We start from the raw sequence: 23,317 nt of genomic DNA, 5'->3' as shown, positions 1-23,317 counted from the left end.
AACTCAAGTCCTCCAGATACGTTGCACTCGCCTGGATACTGCCACAGTTACGGACTCACTCATGTTCACTGCACGTCGAACTCAAGTCCTGCAGATACGTTGCACTCGCCTGGATACTGCCACAGTTACGGACTCACTCATGTTCTCTGCACGTCGAACTCAAGTCCTCCAGATACGTTGCACTCGCCTGGATACTGCCACAGTTACGGACTCACTCATGTTCACTGCACGTCGAACTCAAGTCCTCCAGATACGTTGCACTCGCCTGGATACTGCCACAGTTACGGACTCACTCATGTTCACTGCACGTCGACCTCAAGTCCTCCGGATACGTTGCACTCGCCTGGATACTGCCACAGTTACGGACTCACTCAAGTTCACTGCACGTCGAACTCAAGTCCTCCGGATACGTTGCACTCGCCTGGATACTGCCACAGTTACGGACTCACTCATGTTCACTGCACGTCGAACTCAAGTCCTCCAGATACGTTGCACTCGCCTGGATACTGCCACAGTTACGGACTCACTCAAGTTCACTGCACGTCGAACTCAAGTCCTCCAGATACGTTGCACTCGCCTGGATACTGCCACAGTTACGGACTCACTCAAGTTCACTGCACGTCGAACTCAAGTCGTCCGGATACGTTGCACTCGCCTGGATACTGCCGCAGTTACGGACTCACTCATGTTCACTGCACGTCGACCTCAAGTCCTCCGGATACGTTGCACTCGCCTGGATACTGCCACAGTTACGGACTCACTCAAGTTCACTGCACGTCGAACTCAAGTCCTCCGGATACGTTGCACTCGCCTGGATACTGCCACAGTTACGGACTCACTCATGTTCACTGCACGTCGACTTAAGTCCTCCGGCTACGTAGCACTCTCCTGGATACTGCCTCAATTACGGACTTACTCAAGTTCACTGCACGTCGAACACGGATCCTCCGGATACGTCGCCGCTGTCCAAGAGAAGACTTGAAGGCTGACTGAAGACTGACTAACTCGTGACTGATTTTAGTCGGCAACTCACGGTGTTATTTATTTACCACGAATATCTAGAATGTTCTGCGTCGCGAACAATCGGTCTACAGATGCTTCCCTTACTTCCGCCCAGTCACAGTCACTTTTTCTTCCCCCCCACTCCATACCGCGGCTAGGATGAGGAGTTCGTGTTTCCGTTTCCCCGCGCTTTCCTTCTCGCAGGATGCGTACGCAACCAGATGTGACCAGAACGTTCCCGACAGGTGTCACAATACGCAAGATACACATACGAAATCCCCACGTTAGTAAACGTATGTTAATTTTAAAAAAAGAGGCTTCGTGAAACAGTCAATTTGTTAAGGATCTCGTTAAAATTAAACGACCAGTTGTGTCGACAAGCCGTTTGTGCTGATTTAAAGAAGCTTGGTGAAACCGGCCAATATTCTTCAAGACTTGTATCACACAATCGTTATTCTCTGCATTTTCAGACACCTCTTTTGTGCAATATAACCCCGTACAAAATCTTGTTTAGAGAGCCCCTTAAACAATCTTACTTAAGAGTTCTATCACGTCATCGATTATTGCTGTAAGAGGTTCAAAAGTCTGGCTGTTGCTCTACATAATCTCCTGCTGAGTCATAGTTTAACATATATATTATTTTTATTATTATTGGAACTTAAACTGAGACGATTCTGTCCGATGCCGGGGTGGGTATCCGGTGTGGCTTATTGGATAAAGCATCAGCAAGTAGAGCTGAAAACCCGGGTTCAAATCCTGGTGCCGGAGAGAATTTTTCTCCGTTCCATTACTCTTTCATCATAGTTAATAGTTTGTGAGTTTTTCCACAATTTTTGTTGCTAGCTTATTCAATCTGGCACTTTCCTTTTCACGACGACTGTCTTCAAGCTTGTTCATAAAATCTGTGACATTGTTAGCTAAAAAAGTGTTTCCACACACTCTACTTCATGGAGTAATACACTGACCTTGGGGATGAGTGTGCTGTGCGATGGTGTGATGTTTGATGATACGTATTTAATGATACTGTTGAGAGACAATGTTCTTTAACAAATGCAGCCTCACACAAAATAGCTTTCTGATCACTTGTTGACAGAGTTTAAAACTACTGAACTACAGTGTTGGAGTCATCTCGTTTCTGGAAATATTGAACTTTCTCAAGGTACAGAGCTGACTTTAACCAGGATCCCCAGCGAGTAAGCACAGGAGCTGGGAATAGAAAAGCTGTTTTTTTTTTTATCGTGCTTTTGTCGCTGATACCCGTGCTTACACTTTCGAGTGTTTTAGAATGCCTTTTTCGTCATGGATATGCATCTTTTGAAAGAGTATAAATTTCGCTGTAATTGTGTTGTCTATATCGCGATTTGATAGGAAAGTGTCTATTTCGCGATTATGCTCAATTTCGCAATATATCGCGGGTTCAAAACTTGCTATTATTGTATATTTGGATTCATAAAACCAAGATACACTGAAGGAAATGGTAAATCCAAAATTTCGCCAATATCATTAATACCAAAAAATAGGGGATCTAGTAATAATACGTAATAACCAGGAGTGACCTGAAAGTACTCTTTCTTCTCGCAAAATTGTGTCTAAATTCTCAAGCTCATTTCAATTCATGAATCATTTTATTTTACAGACTGGATAGCTGTTAGTAAATGAATATGAACCTGTAATCTGCTAGTTGTAGCTTTTTACGTGTGATTTCCTGTACATATTATGTTTGTATCAGTAGTTATTGTGAATTTTATTGACTGATGGTTTATTTTTGTGACAGGTTTGCCAACACTCATGATGACAACAGTGTATCATCAGAGTACGAAGGATTTGCACATGAAGAGCACGTGACTATCGATCAAGATGCCAGTCATTCTGTTTCCTCAGCAAAATTTTTGTCGACTCATGGAGATACTGAGCGATTCGAATGCGATATTTGTGGAACGTATTTCTCAAAATTTGATATTCTGAAAAGACATATCTTGAAGCATATGCTGGAAAGGCCTTTCAAATGCCCTGTCTGTGGGAAGTGTTTTACGAAAAAGAGTGACTTAAAAAGGCATGAACGCCAGCATACTGATGAGAAAGCTTTCGAATGCAAAATTTGCGGCAAGTTGTTCTCGTATTCTGGTACTCTGAAATGCCACGAACGCAAGCATACAAGTGAAAAGGCGTTCAAATGCGATGTCTGTGGAAAGTACTTTTGGAATAAGTCTGAGCTAAAGAGACACGAACGACGACATACTGGTGAGAAACCTTTCAGTTGCAATTTGTGTGGACAGTTGTTTTCTTGTCGTAGCAGTATAAGAAGTCACAAGCTTCAGCATGCTGGTGAGAAACCATTCAGATGTAATGTATGCGGAAAGTGTTTTAGGAAAAAGAGTGACGTAACAAGGCATGAACGCCAGCATACTGGTGAGAAACCTTTCGAATGCAAATTTTGCGACAAGTTGTTCTCGTATTCTGGTAACTTAAAAAGCCATGAACGCAAGCATACAAGTGAAAAATCTTTGAAATGCGATGTGTGTGGAAAATGCTTTTGGAAATCTGGTGAATTGAAAAGACACGGACGTAGACATACTGGGGAGAAACCATTCAGTTGCAACTTGTGTGGGAAATCGTTTTCGTGTCGCAGTAGTATAAGGAGCCATAACTTTCTGCATACTGGTGAGAAACCGTTCAGTTGCAATTTGTGTGGAAAGTCTTTTACGTGTCCCAGTAGCATAAGCAGGCACAAGCTTCACCATTCTCGTGAGAAACCTTTCAAATGTGATATTTGTGGTGCATGCTTTTTGTATCGTGTTAGTATAATGAGACATGTTCTCCAACATACTGGAGAGAAAGCATTTAAGTGCGATATTTGTGGAAAGTCCTTTTTTGATAATGGTCACCTGAAAGTACATTTACGTAAGCACACCGGTGAGAAACCGTTCATATGTAATGTCTGTGGAAAGTGCTTCTCGCACTCCAAAAACCTAAAAGAGCACGAACGAAAGCATACTGGTTAGGAACGATTTAAATGCGAAGTTCGAGAAGAGTGCTGCCCCCTTAGGTTAAGTGTCATAACTCATTTACTGTACCATAGTACATAGAAATCATTGAAGTACTATGCTCTTGGATACTGTTTCTCGCAGTTTACGTGTCTAGAATGTCGTGAACGGCAGTATACTATTGTGATAATATTATGACGAGATGTTTGTGTGGAAGAGCTTTTCGCAGCGGAATAACCTAAGACAGGGTTGGGCACCGGGAGCGAATACAAACTCTAAACAGGGACGTTCAATATTCATCCGTCACGGCATCAACGCTGCGCGGTGTTCGGGGGGGAGAAAGGGGTTCAAGAGAAGTCGGTACAAGGTAATTATAGACGACGAAGAATGGAAAACGAGTATTATCATTCCACTGTTCAAAAAATGAGATAAGCAGCTACCAGATAATTATCGTGGGATAAATCTTCGTGAATCTGTTTAAAATTGACAACAAAAATAATTACAAATAAGTTAACAGAAATTATAAACACTAAGATGAACAACAAGGATTCCGGAAGAACCCATCGTGCACAGATGCCATATTCATCATAAGGCAATTAAGCGAAAAGGCATTAGAATTCAATGAACCAGTTTACTTCTGTTTCATTGACATCGAAAAAGCCTTTGACAATATTAGATTAAAACATGTCATACAGTCTTGAAAAACAAAATACACCTAATAGGATTATACACCTCATCCAAGATGTATATACATATAATTCTTGTAAAGTAAAATTGGATGATAAACTCAGTAAAATACTACCAACAAATAAGGGAATCCGTCAAGGAGACTCTCTGAGCCCACTCCTTTTTAATATTTTAATGAATGATATAATTTTAGAATTGAAAGGACTTCGTGGTTTTAAAATAGGAAATAAGAACGTAAATGTATTATGTTATGCTGGTGATACAGTGTTAACAGCTGATTAAGAGGATTCGCTTCAACGACTTCTCTATAAATTTGCCCAGACATGCGACAAATGCAACTTGAAAATATCTACAAAGAAAACAAAATTATTAACTGTTTCTAAAGAATCAATCAGATGTAAATTGCAATTATATGATAAGGTCGTAGAACAAGTGAATCACTTCCAATTTCTTGGTGTTATGATAACAAGCCATAAAGACCTAATAGCTGAAGTTAATCAACAGACAGTGAAAGCATCACGAATCTCAGGATCCCTGAGCAATACCATCTGGAATAATAAATATCTACAATTAGAGACGAAAACCCGTATATATAAAACAGTAGTACGGCCAATTTTAACATGTGGTGCCCAAACAAGAGCCGAAACTACTAGATCAAAACAATTGATAAATACTGTAGAAATGAAAACGTTAAGGAAAATTGTGGGGAAAAACAAGACTGGATAAAATAGAAAATGCGGACATAAGGAACCAATGCCAAATACAAGAAATATGTGAATGGGTAGAAACACGAAGATCACAATGGGCAGCACACGTATCAAGGATGCCTGAAGATCGTATGACTCAAATAGCAAGAGACAGCATACCAGTCAGCAAGAGGAGTCCCGGTCCTAAAAGAAGATGGAGTGGAACAACAGGTCTTTAGGCCTACATCAAGAAGAAGATGTCGCTCAATCAATGATTCAATTGAATTAGTTCTTTTGAATTAAATTAAACTTATTTTAAGGTTTTTTCTATCGCCTAGATGTCTCCCCTTAGTCAGTTTTGTTCTTAACTTTCCTTTTCTCTCCTAGATGTCCCTACATCATTATACCACTTCTCATATTCTCTCCTACACGTTTCTCTACTTCTATTTTACAACTACATCAGTTCTATAATGTAATTCTACATATCTCAAACTATACTATTATATCGCACAAATGCAATTTTACTACTTTGGGTTTGGTTGGGATTCGTTCCTGGGACCTCTGGCACCGTAGTACCTCGCTTTAACACTTAACACGCTCGGCTAAACCGCTACGATTAAAGATTAAAATACGTCTCTTATGTTTACAGTAGAATTAAGGAAAATAAATAGGACTAAATGCAAATTTCGGTAATCTAAATTATTCTTGATGTTTCAAAAACAACAATTTACGTGTTTATAGCAAAGAGCAGCTGGAAAAATATACATGAAGAGGGCAATATTGACGAGCATTATCTATGACTTCACATTTTCAAAGCAACCTGATAAACAAGCATTGTTAGTTGAAGCACCATTTTCAAGATACTACGGTAATAATAATTTATTGCATTAGCCATAGAAAATAAAAATAATTGTAATTTGAGAAATTTGAGCAGCGAAGAAGAAGAGATTGATTTCGCCATGTCGTATAAACTAATACCTGACAAAAGTGCAAAGAACTGTGTGAGTTGCAACTCAAGTGATTAGTTTGAATTGGCAAAAGAAGGCAAAATACTCAAAACTATTCATTCTATTTTAAGTTTAAAAAGTTAACGTCTATAACCCACAACACATGGTTCGAAAACACAAAAATAACTAGACGTCAAAGCTTCGTTCTTATTTATATGTGGGTGCTTCAAACAACTCTTCGGATTGCTGCTTCAGAGGAAGAAGTTTACTTCATTACTGCACTAGAATATTTCTGTTTCTGCAGAGAAATATGTTATGCTATAATTACACAAAACACCAAACCTGTAGGAGAAGGACACGTTGTGAAATTAGATTAAACACAAGTCTACACCAGAAAATATAAAAGGGGCAGACTTCTCTAAAACAAGAAAAATAGCCTACCGTATGGGTTTTTTTGGAGGTGTTGATAGAGAGACAAAGGAATCCTTTGTTTTGGAAGTGGAAAAGAAAGCGATAAAATTACTGATAATTGAAAATTACAGGAACTCCACTCCCACCTTTTTGAAAATCACTCAAATAACATATAAAATGAAAGAGCACATTTAAAAACACGATGTAAATGCTGTGTTGGCGATATGCCCACCCAACCCACCCAAATAATTATTTTCCTTTTATAGCATAATTTTGCGACACAAGAGAGATTCCATTGCCATCTTATCCGGTTTGACGTCAATTTTTCAGCACTGCCAACGTATGTAGATGATAAGCGAAAAAGTATAGTACAATCCAAATGAGAATTACGCAGCAATGCCTCTATTCTTAGACACTAGTTATCATAGCAATGGCATGTGTCGGTTATGATTTTAAATTACGTACTTTTCTGCGCAAAGTCAACGTTTTGCAGTCAATGAAAGACTTCCTAGTATCTCACGGAATTATAAGAGACATAATAAACTGCCCGTCATGTGGTAATGTCTCCCATTTGAAAATTACAGGACGACAAAGACCGGAATTTAGATGCAGAAAACGCCATGGACAACAACAGCGATGCAAAACTTCATCAAAAGTGGTAGGAAAGATACTTTCATAGGAGAATCTAAACTATTGGTAGACCAGATTTTGGAATTTTGCGCATTCTGGTGCCTAGTTCCCAATCCTAGACATGTGACCCTCAGTGAAGAAGTAGAAGTATCACACCACAAGGTTGTAGACTGGTCCAACTTTTCTCGTGAAGTTTGCTTAGACTGGGTGTATGAATAATTGGTGGTCGAGGACAATTGTGGAGATTGATGAAAGCAAGTTCGGGCAGTGAAAATACAACCGCGGATGTCTCATTGAGGGCCAATGGGTATTTGGTGGGTTGGAATATGGTAACCCGAGGAATTTTTTTTATGGTACCAGTACAGAACAGAGACGCAGAAACTCTAGTCAATTTAATACTGCAGTGGATTCTCCCAGGTACTACAATTGTATCCGATTGCTGGAAGGCGTACAACACTCTACAGAATCAAGGCTTTCTCCATCTGCGGGTAAACCACTCGGTGGAATTTGTGGATACAGCAGATAGTGGAGAAACCCACGTAGAAAATCTCAGAAGATTTGCTGGCGAACACATGACTCAGCTGAGTGCGCTCCTAGTATAATGGCAGTTGACATTGGACACTACATCAACATATATGCCTAACTTGGAGTCAGGCAACAAAGGGGAACAGTTAAGGAGGAGAGTTCGGTCCGGTGCTGTGGATTGAATTCGGCGTAGCTCAGTGGTCAGAGCGCTTGCTACATAGAAGCAAGGACCCTGGTTCGATCCCCAGTGCCGGAGCGAATTTTTCTCCTCAAATATTAATTGTCAATATTACAGATATTATTCTGTTGGACAAATTAATAAATCTATAAAACCCTAGGTATACTCCTGGTAGCAGTGATATATAATAACATTACAATAATTACAACATTCAAATAAACGTAAAATTAAGGTTACTTTAATGCAATAAACCTAGAAGTACGTATAAATAAAGACTGAACTATAAATAACACCTACTAGGCCTGTAAGGATCATTCCATCCCGAACCAGCCAAAAAATTGAAGAATTCAACCTGATCACCTTGAATTTTAATGAAACTTTCAGGAATCATTCTTCCCAAAGATCTAAATTAAAATATATTTTTTAGAAAAATTGCATTTTGTTAGGTTTTGATGTTAATTCAATTTTATAATCTGCAAAACACCTTTTTTCGTTTACCGTAACACTTTCAATCTTGAATATTTCTGATTCTTTAAGTTCTATAGTGTTGTTTTACACCCCATTTTGAAAGGAATATCACGAGCTTCAATTTGATATGCACTTATACTGTCAAACCTGTCATTCCTTCTCTGTTGATTTTAAAAGAATTCTTGTTTCCTCTTTGAATTTGAGATTCTGGTAGAGCTTGCCACAGAAAGCTGCGCGAACTTTCGGAAACGTTCGGGTGCACTCGACCTCGCTTCGATTCGATTGGCAGACTGTCGTCAGTTCTCAGTCGTCTGCTGGCTTGATGTTTCGAGTGAGATTTATCACAGCGCGTGTAACGTAATGTAAACCTAGTTGCAGAGTAACTAATAACATAACATTGTTGAAAATACAGAAGCACGAATTCTTTCACATGTAAAATCACTGAATGGAATTACAAAGATGTTATGAGAAATATGTGATTGTGTAATAATTGATATTTGACATTGTAATAAAAGACTAATAACTAATACTATGTGATTTTATTAAAATGTTCCGATAACTAGCGTGGTACTATGGTCGATTTATTTTAATCTGTATATACTCCTTACGTTACGAGGGGAGCCTGTTTCGTTTTTCATATATTTATAAACGTTATAAATAATTCCCTAGTTTGACTGTGTAACGGTTTATTAGCACTTCCTAATTTAGAGCCAACGTATAACATAGAATGTTATACAGAACTCTGTTATTTTAAAAACACACTTTGAACTCTATAAAAATCCTGATATGAGGGATAAAACGCAGAACATGTAACGCACACGCTGGCTTCTACCCGCTCTGCACAGCAACACTCCACGATACGAACAGCTCAAGACCACGCTTTCGAATGCGCCCTGTAATCAGCATTAGGTGATTCATAGCAGCCCTGTAACGAGCATGGCGGCACGAGGACCGAATATCGTTCTCTGCGCATCAGTGAAATGGGCAAGCTTTCTTTGCGCTTCCTCTAGCCAATAAATTCTTCCTGTTATTGTTGTAGGATCACTTTGGTCAATACCGCAATTTTGTACACAACAAACATATCAGAAAATTGGGGATATTTGGAGGGAGAAGATCCATGTTTATTCCAACGAACTTATTTTTACTTCATTGTCTTCTACTCCTAATGAACAACCTGTTCATCACTAACTCAATTTTGGCATGCAACAAAACCGACAGTGTCGTTGATATCCACATCATCAACTGTTACCATTATTTTATACTGAAGTCCTCTGAAAATTAGTAGCTTTTAACGAAGACTCTAGCCTCATTTACAGGACTGTAACTGTGAAATTGTTGAGTACCCACCCTTTATTGTGTTGGCTGACTGAAATCTACTCTTCAGAATCTTTTCCTCTGCTAAACATTTTACCGTTCCTCCCACACCATCACACGCATTCTTCCCATGTAAGGATGCGAAAAAAAATTCCACTCAGCATTAATGTTAAATTATTTCTCATGATGACAAATATTGAGGAAGTTGGACTTATTTTTGTACTGTGATGCTGCTTCGTCTGGAAAGTTGTGAAGCTTTTCAGGTTTTCGAGGTAGTTTGTTTTGAGATGTCAATCATGAAGCAATGGAATAGATGAATAGCAACAGTATCATGAACCATATAATCAGAGAAATCACAAACTACAATACATTCATTTTGAGGTAGATATTCTTTCAGATGTCGCAAATAGGTACATTGTTGAGTAGCAATAAATGAACGTCTTATAGTTTTGGTATACTCTCAAACAAGTCAACTAAAAATTCGTGTAATAGTTTGCAGTACAGCCTTATTGTCAATCTGCATCTATTGTTTGATATTCACATTTTCAATACTGTTTATCTCAAAAGGTCTTCAAACCTAAAAAATTATTAGAAATGGTTAAAACAGTCATGATGATGTAGAGCTACAACTACTCCTGATCTCATTCTAACATTTTCAGGTTTTGTAATTTGTAATAATACTGATGAGTCATTCCATAGTGACAGACGTAACTGTGATCTTCGCAGGATATTTAATTAAATAGTTAGCAATTCATGAAGGAGACATCACTGTCTTTTAACGTAAGCATTTCAAAATATAAACACAAATTCTTAATAAAAAGAAATAATTAATAATGTAAAAAATATGAGATATTATAAGGTGTGACATATGAACATTTTCTTGCCACTTAATTTATTACCAAAATGGAAAATGTTCATATTATTGTGCCAAACGACATAAATACATTCAGTTGTTTTCCAAAGAATTAACACACTTGTGTAGTACATGTAACTGCTAAATCATATACTTTAATAAAAATAACAGTCAAGTTAACAAATAAAATATTACAAATTATATTGTGACACATGAACATTTCTGTCAAGTGGATTACTAATTTTTTCAAATGCATCTAGAGATTTATACACTACGCCTATAGTTCTTATTATATAAAGCAACACTTGATTACACTAAAATACACTTTCAGATTTAAAATATCCACGGTTGTTTACAACCATATGTGGTGATATCTCCTGTGTAATGTCATGTGATGAATACACCAATATAGGTATCCACTTTTCTGTCACTTGTAGTACTTCCCTTTCTTGAACATCACAGAAACTTTAAATTCTTCGCCACCACAAGCTTTTGTAACTTCCTCTGCTTATTTAACGTCTTTTTTTAATTGATTATTTAACGATGTTGTATCAACTACTAGGTTATTTAGCGTCGATGGGATTGCTGATAGCAAAATGATATTTGGCGACATGAGGTCGAGGATTCGCCATAGATTACATAACATCCGCCTTACAATTGGAGAAAACCTCGGAAAAACCTAAACCAGGTAACTTGCTGCAATCAGGATTTGAGCCTGGGCCCACTCATTTCACGGTCAGATGTGCCTACCATTACTTCATAGCAGTGGACCGAACATGGGTTATGTACATTAATTCTTTTGACTTTCGGTTAGCTTTCTTAAGAATACGCATAAAGAAATGTAGTGCTTTCTAGGCTACCCTTGTAATATTAGTTATTTATTTCAACCGTTAGTTACTAAAATATATACAGTACCTAAGTGTTTACTTGTGGCACTGGTGATCCATTTAATTGGTATGTGAGACGAATTTATTTTTGTGTTCTACAGAAAGATACATATTGATTTACTTTTGCTCACATTGATTTTCATTTTATTTGTTGTAGTCCAGTTTTCAATAACGTCAAGATAGTTTTGCAAGGCGGTGATATGAGATTTGTCAGTATTTTTTTCTATATATTATACAATCGTCCACGAATAACCTTGCCTGAGAAGTGGAATTTCTATTTATATTTTACAATAATTTTGAGAAAATATTTTGCACAGAGAAGCTCTTATACATTTAATTTTACTTCTGAGACCAGTGAAATATATGCCAATTTTATTAGAAAGGTGCATGTATAATTATCCAATAGCATGATGTTAGTTAGTGGAGTTTAAAAAGGGCGCGTCAGCTACTATGCCTATTTGCGCCCTTATCAAAAATCCTTCACTAAACAGAAAAACAATACAATGATCTGAATACTTAAAAGAAATAAAGCGTTGTCACGGTTAAAATGAGGTTCACAAATGCAGTTTCAACAAGGTGTTGCATAAAAAAACATAAGAGTGAGCAGTTCTGAGACCCTACCTAGTATTTAAGGGAACGCACAGGTGAAATTACTAAATCTTACAGTTTTCATTTTTTTCTCAAAGACCAAGGACACCAGAATAAAATTATGTGACACGTTTCCTTATTAAGATGCAATAAAGGGTAGGAATTTTTTTCAACGTGATTTTCTTTACTTTTCGACTTGTGGAACCATTTATATATAAATTAATTAAATTAATATATAAATGGTTCCACACGTCGAAAATTAAAGAAAATCACTTTGAAATAAATTCCTGCCATTTATTTCATCTCAATAAGGAAACGTGTCACATAATTTTATTCTGGTGTCCTTGGTCTTTGAGAAAAAAAATGAAAACTGTAAGATTTAGTAATTTCACCTGTGCGTTCCCTTAAAAAGAAACAATAAAATAAATGCCACCAGAAATAAATTGGCGTATTTATAAAATGCTCGGATGTAAAAGGTCCCAATCTCAAGTTTGTTAAAAACATATACTAAACAAATGTAACCTCTGGATGTAAAGGGTCCGGAGGATAAGTAAAATGTGGTCATTAAAAAACTAAATCACCCTGTCAAGTCCTGTATTCGATAAAAATGTCAGAACTGCATTTGTACAATTAAAATCATTTCTAAGAATGTCATGTAGAGTCGGCTAATTTCCATATCGCTCATGGTGACGGTCATATTTTCTACAACACAATACAAAATGTTCCACTGTAAGTGGAACATGGCATATATATCACACTCTGGCTGAGGCTCGCCACGTAAGAGATGGCCATGTGTCAGATGACAGTGGCCAATCCTCAGCCGGGTGAGTAAAACTTCATGTCATGACGCTCTTGTGGAAAAATCCCAAACTCGAACAGTATTCTTTATTCTTCGTAATTTCTTTCCCTCTTCTGCAGACCATTGTCCTTCCCATTTCCACCATATTGTATGTTTCAGGTAATTTTGAATATCTTGCCACCTCTCACGCCAATACACCTCAGACCCATTCATAGCACCGTCCCTTGCTGCAGCATCCGCTTCCTCGTTACCAAGAATGCCAACATGACCCGGAGTCCACACTACTCCAATCTCATAATCAGAGGTTAGGAGAGTGTGGAAAAGTTCCTGGGTTCTCAACACAAGCAGATCATCAGAATTCAAACGCGATATGGACTGACTGGTGCTTAAAGAGTTGGAGCAGATAAGGAGTCTGTCCCGGGGTTGTCTAATTAAAAACAATAAAGCTCTATAAAAAGCATATAGTTCTGCGGTAAAAACACTAGTGTACTGGCTCAATTTATATTTATATATCTGTCCATTTGCAACAAAGGAACAACAACATAATCATTTACTCGGGATGTCAGTAAAAACTAATGAATAATTTGGAAACTGTGATAAAAGTTCACTAAAACGAAGTTTATAAACAAAAGCTGGTGTAAAGTTCTTAAAACTTGGACTCAGACTTACATAAAACATGGGATGTCGCATAATCCACGGTGGAGTGATGATATACTCCAGTGTGCGAACTGTTGGCAGGTGGATGTCGAGCTTGGAGAGCAGTTCTCGAAACCGCACACCTGCTGGACGAAATCTCCGTGGATTTTCACTGTATCAGCCGTAAAGAGACAGATGGTAAAAGGAGTCGTAAGAATTGTGCTCGGGCCCCTGTAGCAAGGCGTATCTCATGATGATGGATAGTGTCTAAGAGACGTAACTTCGATTTATTTGCTGAGCCATAAATAAAACAGCCATAATCTAGCTTTGACCGGATAAGAGCACGATAAAGACATAAAAGCACTATGCGGTCTGCTAATCCTCCATGCATAAATCTTTCAACCAACGTGATACCGTGGAAACCAAAGGATGAAGCTGTAAAATATCTTGGAGTGCACTTAGATCGCCGTCTGTCATGGAAACATCACATCAACAACAAACTTAAATTGGCCTACTCAAGACTCGCTAAATTATATCCGCTCATCAACAAGAAATCATCTCTACAGCTACAAAATTGCATTCTACTTTACACATCTCTATTACGACCTCTACTGCTTTATGCCTGTCCTGTCTGGGGAGGAGCTGCAATAAGTGAAATTAAACACATCCAGGCATTTCAAAATAAAATCCTACGAATTTCACTCAATTCTCCTTGGTTTGTCCGTAACAGCCAACAGAGAAAGTGGTATTGAGACAATCAAACAGTTTATTCATTCGCAATCTAAGAAGTTCTATAACAACCTAGAAAATGTTCCAGGCGCCATTCACTACTCTCTCGGAAGGAAGTCCATATTTCCCACCAGAATCAAGAGCTGACTTCAAATGGACCTTATATTATAATCAAAATTTATCATCACACCAACCTATGTATATAATTATTTATTAACAATTATTTTTGTTCATTGAGGAGCTCAATCTAGGCTGCCCTCAATTCAGTGTCATGTATTGTATTTATATTTTATTTAGAAATGATCTGTATAGCGCTAAATGCGCTGATCGATCAATAAATTATAAAAAAAAATGCAATTACATATGTCTGTAATTGTCGTATGTGAAATTTATTGAGTAGACATTTCAAGAATTTTATTTCATCATATTGACATATTCGAACAATGTTTTGCATACTATAATATCATACAATAAGCATATTTTAATTTGTTTTCCATATTATTTTTATATAAACGTTAAAAAATCTATCTACCTGAGATACAGTTAATCTGGAGAATTATGTTGAAATTACTACAGTAATATTTATTTACAAAATGAACTTGGTGAAATCTCTACAATAACATATATTTACAAAATAATTTAGTGAAATTACTACAATAATATTTCTTTTCACAAAATTAACTTTGTAAGCCAACAATTACCAAAGATAGGAAGTTAATGCAATTGCATGGGCTATATTTGTCATAAATGTAAGTGAAATTAGAGTGGACATAATTTGTTTTGGATATTTTAATATGTTTTGCATAGTATTAATGCATATTAACAAGGTTAAAAAAAATCTAGGCACCTGTGGTACGTTAATCTGGAGAATTACTATGATGAATCTCCGTACTACAATAACAATTATTTACGAAATTAACATAGTGAAACTACAACAATAAGATGTTTCTTATAAAATTAGGACCTATCTTAAAGTCAATAATTACCAGAGGTGGGTGAATAATGTACTATAATTGCACATCTCTTCATAAATCTCATTATATGTGGACATTTCAAGAATTTTTGCTTGGGGTGAGCAAGTTTTATTTCAGTACATTGGCACATTCAAATAAAGTTGTACGGTACATAAGTAACACATTATTTTAATTTGTTTTGCATGTTATGTACATACAAACATTTAAAAAACGTTAATCTCGAGAATTCCTATGGTGAAACTACTATACTAAATATATTTTATTTACAAAATGAACTTAATGATACCCCTACAATAACATTTACAAAATTATTTTATTTTATTTATTTTATTGGGTTATTTTACGACGCTGTATCAACATCTAGGTTATTTAGCGTCTGAATGATATGAAGGTGATAATGCCAGTGAAATGAGTCCGGGGTCCAGCACCGAAAGTTACCCAACATTTACTCGTATTGGGTTGAGGGAAAACCCCGGAAAGAACCTCTACAAGGTAACTTGCCCCGACCGGGATTCGAACCACCTGGTTTCGCAGCCAGACGTGCTGACCGTTACACCACAGGTGTGGACTTACAAAATTATCTTGGTGAAAGTATCACAGTACCAGTAACATTTTATTTACAAAATTAACGTAAAGTCAACAGTTACCAAAGGTAGGAAGTTCATGCAATGAAAATAATAGCCTGAACGCTGCAAAGAGAAAATGAATTATCTTAATAAATACGATGTTGCAACTAGCAATAGGAAAACTGTGTTAGATACTTCGGTAACATGTAGACCTATACTATTTTTGGTCGCCTAAATATAACATTGTAGGTTCTTTTTGATGTGTAGGCCTATTATTCAAATCAAGAATAAATTAATAGAGATTTTATGTATTATGAATTATAATTTATAATTATTGGCTGTCATAAAATTTATAATGAATAGGCTACCATAGTTATAATTATTTGTTTTTACAATTCTGGATATGCTTATCATATTTAAGCAATATATTGTTTGAACGATTTTTTTTTGGCATGCACTTCTACCTCTTACAATTACTATTGAAGAAGAGCAACATTTCAGTTTTTCTTTTGCGTAGTCTATTCCTTCTTTCTGAAAGCAGAATGCCTGCTTTAGAGAAAATTCTTTCGCATGGTACTGATGTACCCAGAGTGCAGAACTGTTCTTGCACAACCTTCCCCAGGTGCGGATAATATTAAATGTGAAGCACAGGAACGCCATTTCATAATTTCAATTAAGAAACACGCCAAACGAATTATCTTTGCACCAAAAAGCGGATTCTCCCTGGACCAAAAATACACAAATTCAATCTTCTAACACGATTTTTTGTAATACTTACGTTTTAAGTTTATTTCAGCGATTTTGAAAAAGGTAAGAAGTGGCGTTCCTGTAATTCACAATTACCCGGATAATTGTATTGGTGTTCTTTCCACCATTTCAATGGGTCCTTATTTCTTCCAAGAATATCATCTTCAAGATACCGATTTACTTCAACTATGGCCTTTGACATCGAAGTGCCCTTTTGTCGTCTTCTGGTAGCCAAAGTTGTGTCGAATAAATTCCAAACGGATAGCGAATCATTTTCTTGCTCTTCTTCCATGGCTGTATCATGAGGTTGGCTTGTAGCTTTCTCACTCTATTTCAAGCATGCTGTTACCAATCCTATTACCTTCTTTTTTGCATTGTCTGCAACATCTTCATTCTTGAATGCCAGAATTTTGAACCTTTGATCTAGAAAGGTACAGACAGTAAGTGTTGCACTATGTTCCAAATTTCCAGTCTCTCAGTTACGGAAGTTTTAAATTTTTGTACTACTTCCTTAACTTCTTTACTGAAGTTCATTTTTAGAAAAGTATCACATACATTATCTAATCCATGTACCAGGGAGATGATCAATGAGGCTGTGGCATACTTTTCCCCCACTCATTGTTTTAGTTACTGTTTCAAAAGGGTTTAAAACCTCACAAATTCTCTGGCCACTTTCCATTCGTCTGCATTTAAATTTGAGAGGCCCCTGTCAAGTACGGCTATGGTGGCTTTCAAAGTTTCCTGTCCAAAGTCACGGAAATAAAAACAGAATTGAATCTCCCTAAATCTAAAGAAAACATTTTAAGCAGAGAAAACCCTCTAACCTTCGAACCAATTAACATTCAACTAGATTTAGAAGAACCAGTTACAAAATCTGAAACTTCCAAACCTGTACTAAAAGCGCTGGCATTAGAAGCTGTGAACAATAGATACCCACCAGAAGAATGGTTACATATCTACACAGATGGGTCTACTATCGATAACAACTCAGGATCAGGAATTACGTGTGCGTTATTCTCATTTTATCAACCAGCAGGATATCGTACAACAAATTTTGATGCGGAAATAATGGCTATTCATATCTCACTCCAACACCTACTATACAGCATAGATAAATTTCAAAATGCTGTCATTCTCTCTGATTCTAAAGCAGCATTATATGCAATAAATTCATATAAAATGATGTCAATCCAAATTAAAGAATGTCACAAAATGATCCAACAACTTCAAAAACTACAGAAAAGAATTCAATTGCAATGGATACCTGCACATTGCGGAATTGCTGGAAATGAAACTGCTGACTTTCTTGCCAAAAAAGGATCCCATTTAATTCAGAATACAAATACAAGCCTACCTTTTACATCCATCAAAAGACTAATTAAAAATAAATATAAAATCAAGCAAAACCAAGCACTATGTACCAAAGCCAAAGATAAAAATGGAGCATTTTAATAAAAAAAAAAAAAAGAAATTATTCCAAGAAATCCCACGTAAATCTGCAGTAGCAAAATTCAGACTGCTTACAGAACACGATTATTTGGCCAAACACTTGAATAAAATAGGAATTTACACAAATCCAAATTGCCCTCTATGCAACAAAGAAGAAGAAATGACTGAAGATCATCTACAAACCTGTGAAGTTCTACCTGATGGATCCACCACAGAAAAATATTGGACAGCAAGAACGCTAATGGCTTCGTTGCCAAAGCCCAGCATTAGATAACAACAACAACAACCAGATTCTTGAAGTACAGTAATCCTCTGAAGCATATAAAATATTGAGTTCCATCTGGTAGGAACATCTTGCGGTAGCTTCAGAGGATTCTGTCCTTTCCTTAGCTGGTAGTCTTTGAGTTTTTCACTTGCAGTGCAGCTCCTTTTAAAATGAGCAAGAATTACACGTACCTTGTCTACGAGAACCTTTACATCCATAGTATCCAGACCCTCTCACTACCAGGTTTAGTGAATGTGCGAAACAACCGAAGTGCTTTCAGTTCAGATTATTTTTTATAGCTCTTTTCATATTTGCTGCATTATCAGTCACAGCCAGAATAATTTTGTCGGTTATTTCCCACTCTGTTACAATTCGCCTCAAACAATTGCTTAAATTCTCACTTGTGTGTTGCTCTGGAAGCTCAGTACATTTAAGTAGAACGGAATTTAATTCAAAATCGCTACTTATAAAATGAACTGTCACAGCTATGAAGTTCTCTGTATTCACAGATGTCCAGATATCTGTTGTTAAGCAAACTTTTTTTACTTTTTGAACCTTTTCTTTAGTTTGCATTAGACATTCCTCATATTATAGTGCTGGTAATATTGAATTTGATAACATATACCTGCTAGGTAATTTGTATGACAGATTCATTTTCTTTAAAAATTCTTGAAACCCTTCACCTTCAACAATACTGAGAGGTTGGTAGTCTTTAATGAACAATAACATAAGTTTATCATCTATTTTCTTTTTTGTAATTATCGAAAGTTTTCTAGGGATGAATGATGTTATTCTTTCTTGTCTGAGTGTTGAAGATGAGATGGATAGTTCAGAAACAGACGTACCAGAAGACATGGACATTGATATTGATGGGGGATCATCAGGATCAGATATTGAGGAACACTGTAAGTGAGGCAAAATAATAAGAAATTTACAATATTGAATTAATTAAAATAAAATTGGCATTCAAAAATAATAGTATGCATATATACAATTGGTTTCTGTGTTTCTCTTAAGCTTTTTACGTTACATGTCATAATTGAATCCATCTCTGAAAAAATACCGAATTCCTACTGATATGAGACAAGCGACTTTAAAACGATTAAAAAGCATACCTGTCTGATCCTTCTCAGTTGCGTTTGATGACTAGTAGATGGGAGTGAGAGCCTTGTTCGTAGATCTTCAATCAGGAACGTCTCACGGGCCAGGTCGTAAGCTAATCTGGAGGGGGAAAATTATGAAATCCCTAGTGCGGCCTTTAGGCGAACAGCAGCAGGCTTCTAACAAATCACAGCACGAAGCGCAGAGGAACCCAACTGAAAAGGAGAAAATCGAAGAACCCCCAAGAAGATCACGAAGCTTTCGAAAGCGAGAAGAGGAAAAATATAAGTGGAAAAGCAGCCATAGAAAAACGACGACCAAGTGTACAAGAAAAGGATAAGACAGCAGCGAACAAAGAACCCCCCCTCACTAGGGAGCAACCAGAGGAGGGCACACAGAGTGCAGCCATAGAGGCCGACAGCCAACCATGGACCCAGGTACGACATAGAAGGGGACAGCGCACACCCACACAGCCAGGAACGCTGACACCAGAACAAGCGATGACGATCTACAAGCAGCTCAGAAAACGGCATGGTTGTATGTAGGAAGGCTGAGACAGGAGACCACACCCGAGGCTGTGAAGAGGTTCCTAGAAAGAAAAGGAATTGAAGGAGAGATGGTATGCGATGAACTGACTTCTATAAGCAGCAAGTCCTTTAAGGTGGGAATAGCTTTCAACCTCCTAGACAAAACAACCGACACAAACTTCTGGCCAGCAGGGATAGTAGTTAGGCGATTTCGTTTCTTCTGGAGAAGCGAAGGAGCATCCCTCGAATAAAGCCAAGAACAAGCAAGACACCCAGCAGAGCAACGAAAAAGACGAGTGGTCCATGGCGCTATGGAACACTGAAGGACAAAGGAGCATAATGAGCGTAGTTACGGAAAACGCACTGAAAGAATACGAAGTCTTGGTCCTCACAGAAACACTTGCAGGAAGATATTCTACGCACTCACCAGCCACACAGAATGCCGAGGGAAGACCGTCAGGAGGGGTAACGTGCTACATCAGCCCTAGAATAGGACAACGAATCCTAGATCATACAGAGGAGAATATGAAGACCAACGCTCTCACAGTAGCTGGCCTGTACTTCAGGCCGCAAACAGACATATTGCAAATTATAGACACTGCAATGGACGTCATCAAATATACAGTACCAGAGGATCCAATCATAATAGCGGGGATTTCAACTGCAGACTAGATAAAGAAAATCGGAGAACAGCAATCTTAAGGGAAAGTTTGGAAGAGGAAGGCTTCACACTCATTAATAAGGCTGAGGAGAAAACGTACTTCGCCCCGAACGGAAGCAGTACAATCGACTTTGTCTTCGTGAGAGGAAACAACTTAGAAGTCCGGAAGCAGGAAGTACTGACAACTTCAACGCTGACGCCACTTAGGAAACACGCACCGATCGTCACAAAATTCAGGATCCACTCAACCACACACGAGACAAAGCAAGAAAACTCCAAAGCGTCAAGACAAATAAACACTAACAAAATAGAGGAGTCGACACAGGAAATCCAGGCAATAAGAAAGGAGATCCGCGAAAACAACTTAACAGAAGCAATGGAAAAAATAAAACTTCTCCTCAAGTCGTCAACGACACAAGCAAGGCAGAGAAAGGCAAAGTCGTAGTTTGACGCACATTGTTACAAAGGCATGAATCTCTCAAAGCGCTTCGACAAGCCAGGGCGACAAATAACTCCCAAGATTTAGTGCACTACGCTCAAGCCAAACGGAAATATAAGCAGCTATTAAAGGAGATGAAAAACCCTTTCAAGGAAAGGATAACACAGGAAATAGCAGCGGCAACCAGCACGGACCTATTTATAGCCTGAAAGAGAGGGAAAATAACCCAGTCACCAAACATCTCCATGGAAACATGGCAAACTCATTTCAAAGCAATCCCGAACCCAAACGGGGAAGAACAAGCTTATTACGAAATGGAACCACCCCCAAACGCACCAGCACAACCAATCACAGAGCAAGAAGTGATAACATCGATAGTAAGACTGAAGAAAAACAAAGCAGCAGGACCCGACGGAATCTGCAGGCCACCAGTGCGATCCTGCTTCAAACATGGGTAGACCTCCTCAACAAATGTCTAGAAATCGGGGAAATACCAAACAGCTGGAGACACGCCACCCTCAAGATGCTCTACAAAGGAAAAGGCGCTACAAATGACCCGAATTCATACAGGGGAATTGCACTGGGAAGCAATCCTTTCAAGCTACTAATCCACATTCTGAATAGAAGGCTAACGAAAGTCCTAGACCCACAGATCGCCTTCCAAAAGGGCCGCTCCACTCTTCAGACAGTAGAAATCCTCCTCGGAGACATCGAAGAAGCCCTGGGAAAGCCAAAGCAGAAGTTCTACGCCGTGTTCGTGGATTACTGCAAAGCTTTTGACTGCATAAACAGACGGACGCTGATGGAGAAACTCAAGACCAAGAAAGGATTAGATGACCACATCCTGGTACTTGGTCAGAACTTCATACAGATAGACGACACGGTGCAGAAGTCAAAGGAAGTCACTCAGATCAGAGGCATGCCACAGGGAGACCCACTAATCCCTCTGTTTTCAACGTTTTGACAGCGGATATAGTACAGATTTGCACGCCCTCAACGGTGATGTATATGTACGCCGACGACATGGTGCTGGGCTCAACCAACAAAAAAGCTCTACAGGAAACGATAAACAATCTCGCAGCATGGGCGGATAAGAATTGCCTCACCATAAATCAAAACAAGACGCTGGAAATGGTATTCCGGAGAGGCGGAAGAGTAGTGGAAGATGACCATATACAGCTAAGAAATGAACCACTACTCATCACAAATGCTTTGAAGTATCTACGGGCAACGCTTCAGACAACAGCTAAGTCCTTCAGGATACACATCAACGAACGTGCTTCAGCAGCCATAAAAGGGATTCACGATGTAGCAAACATCACACAACTGTCATTACCGACAGCAATGACTCTGCTCTACACTTACTTTAATACAGATCCCAGAAACATCGCATTCGAAAGGCTTCTCGCCAGAATGAGTATGCACTGTTTCCGATATCCCGACCTTGAAAAACACTTCCTACAAACATCACACTGGACTGCTTCTCGATGGAATAGATACGTGAATGTCTTAATTATCACAAAAAGTGAATGACGGCATTGGCTCAAGCGAACCCAGGTCGCAACATAATAGTCGCAGGAGACATGAACTGCAGGATAGACCTCGACGACCACAGAAGCAACGAATTACTAAATCTGATGAAAGAGGAAGGATTCAAGCTCCTCAACAAAAGAGACAACAAAACATACTTCGCGTACAATGGCAGCAGTACCATAGACCTCATCTTCTACAAAGGCCCTGAACTCAACCTTACAGAACACAGGGTGTGTTACAACACAGCAGGAACACCGCTAAAAAAGCACTGCCCAATAATAGCAAGCTTCTCTATTCACGGTCAGACAAAGCCCACAAACCATCCCATTCCGGAGACACCCTCTTCAAGGAAACTAGACGAGAACGCGATTAATAGAAACACGGATAAACTCGACGAAATTAACAAACTGATAAGAGAACACAACCTAGACGTTGCCGCAATAACCCTAGAAGAGCTCATCAAAGATGCCACCGTGCCCAGGTCAAAAAGAAGAGCCCAAAAGTGGTTCGACGGTGAATGCGACCATGAGAGGAGAAAAGTATTAGAGAAGGTGCACATCGCAAAAACCACAGATAACCAAGTGGCTCTAAGAACCTACTGCGAGTCCAGAAGAAAATACAAAACCCTACTGAAACAGAAACGGAAGGACTTCATCGAATTCGAAGCAGTTAAGATGGTGGAGGAAGCCAAGAGAGACCCCCACGTGGCTCTGAAGCCCATAAAATCTCAA

At 38.3% G+C, this 23,317-nt stretch overlaps 1 protein-coding gene across 2 annotated transcripts in view; it reads left to right on the top strand.

The window, feature by feature from the left end:
- Positions 1 to 10,953, top strand: part of LOC138692713 (zinc finger protein ZFP2-like) — a 46,176-nt gene extending 35,223 nt beyond the window's left edge. For both annotated transcript variants that reach the window (XM_069815879.1, XM_069815880.1), the window contains one exon: positions 2,777 to 10,953. In XM_069815879.1, coding sequence (XP_069671980.1) covers positions 2,777 to 4,004 — 1,228 coding nt within the window. In that variant the 3' untranslated portion in view covers positions 4,005 to 10,953. The remainder of the gene's footprint in view (positions 1 to 2,776) is intronic.
- Positions 10,954 to 23,317: the final 12,364 nt, after the last annotated feature.

Source organism: Periplaneta americana, chromosome 17 (assembly GCF_040183065.1).
Source record: "Periplaneta americana isolate PAMFEO1 chromosome 17, P.americana_PAMFEO1_priV1, whole genome shotgun sequence".
Lineage (NCBI taxonomy): Eukaryota > Metazoa > Arthropoda > Insecta > Blattodea > Blattidae > Periplaneta > Periplaneta americana.
The sequence above is the reverse complement of the archived record's forward strand: the minus strand, read 5'-3'. Positions and strand labels throughout refer to the sequence as shown.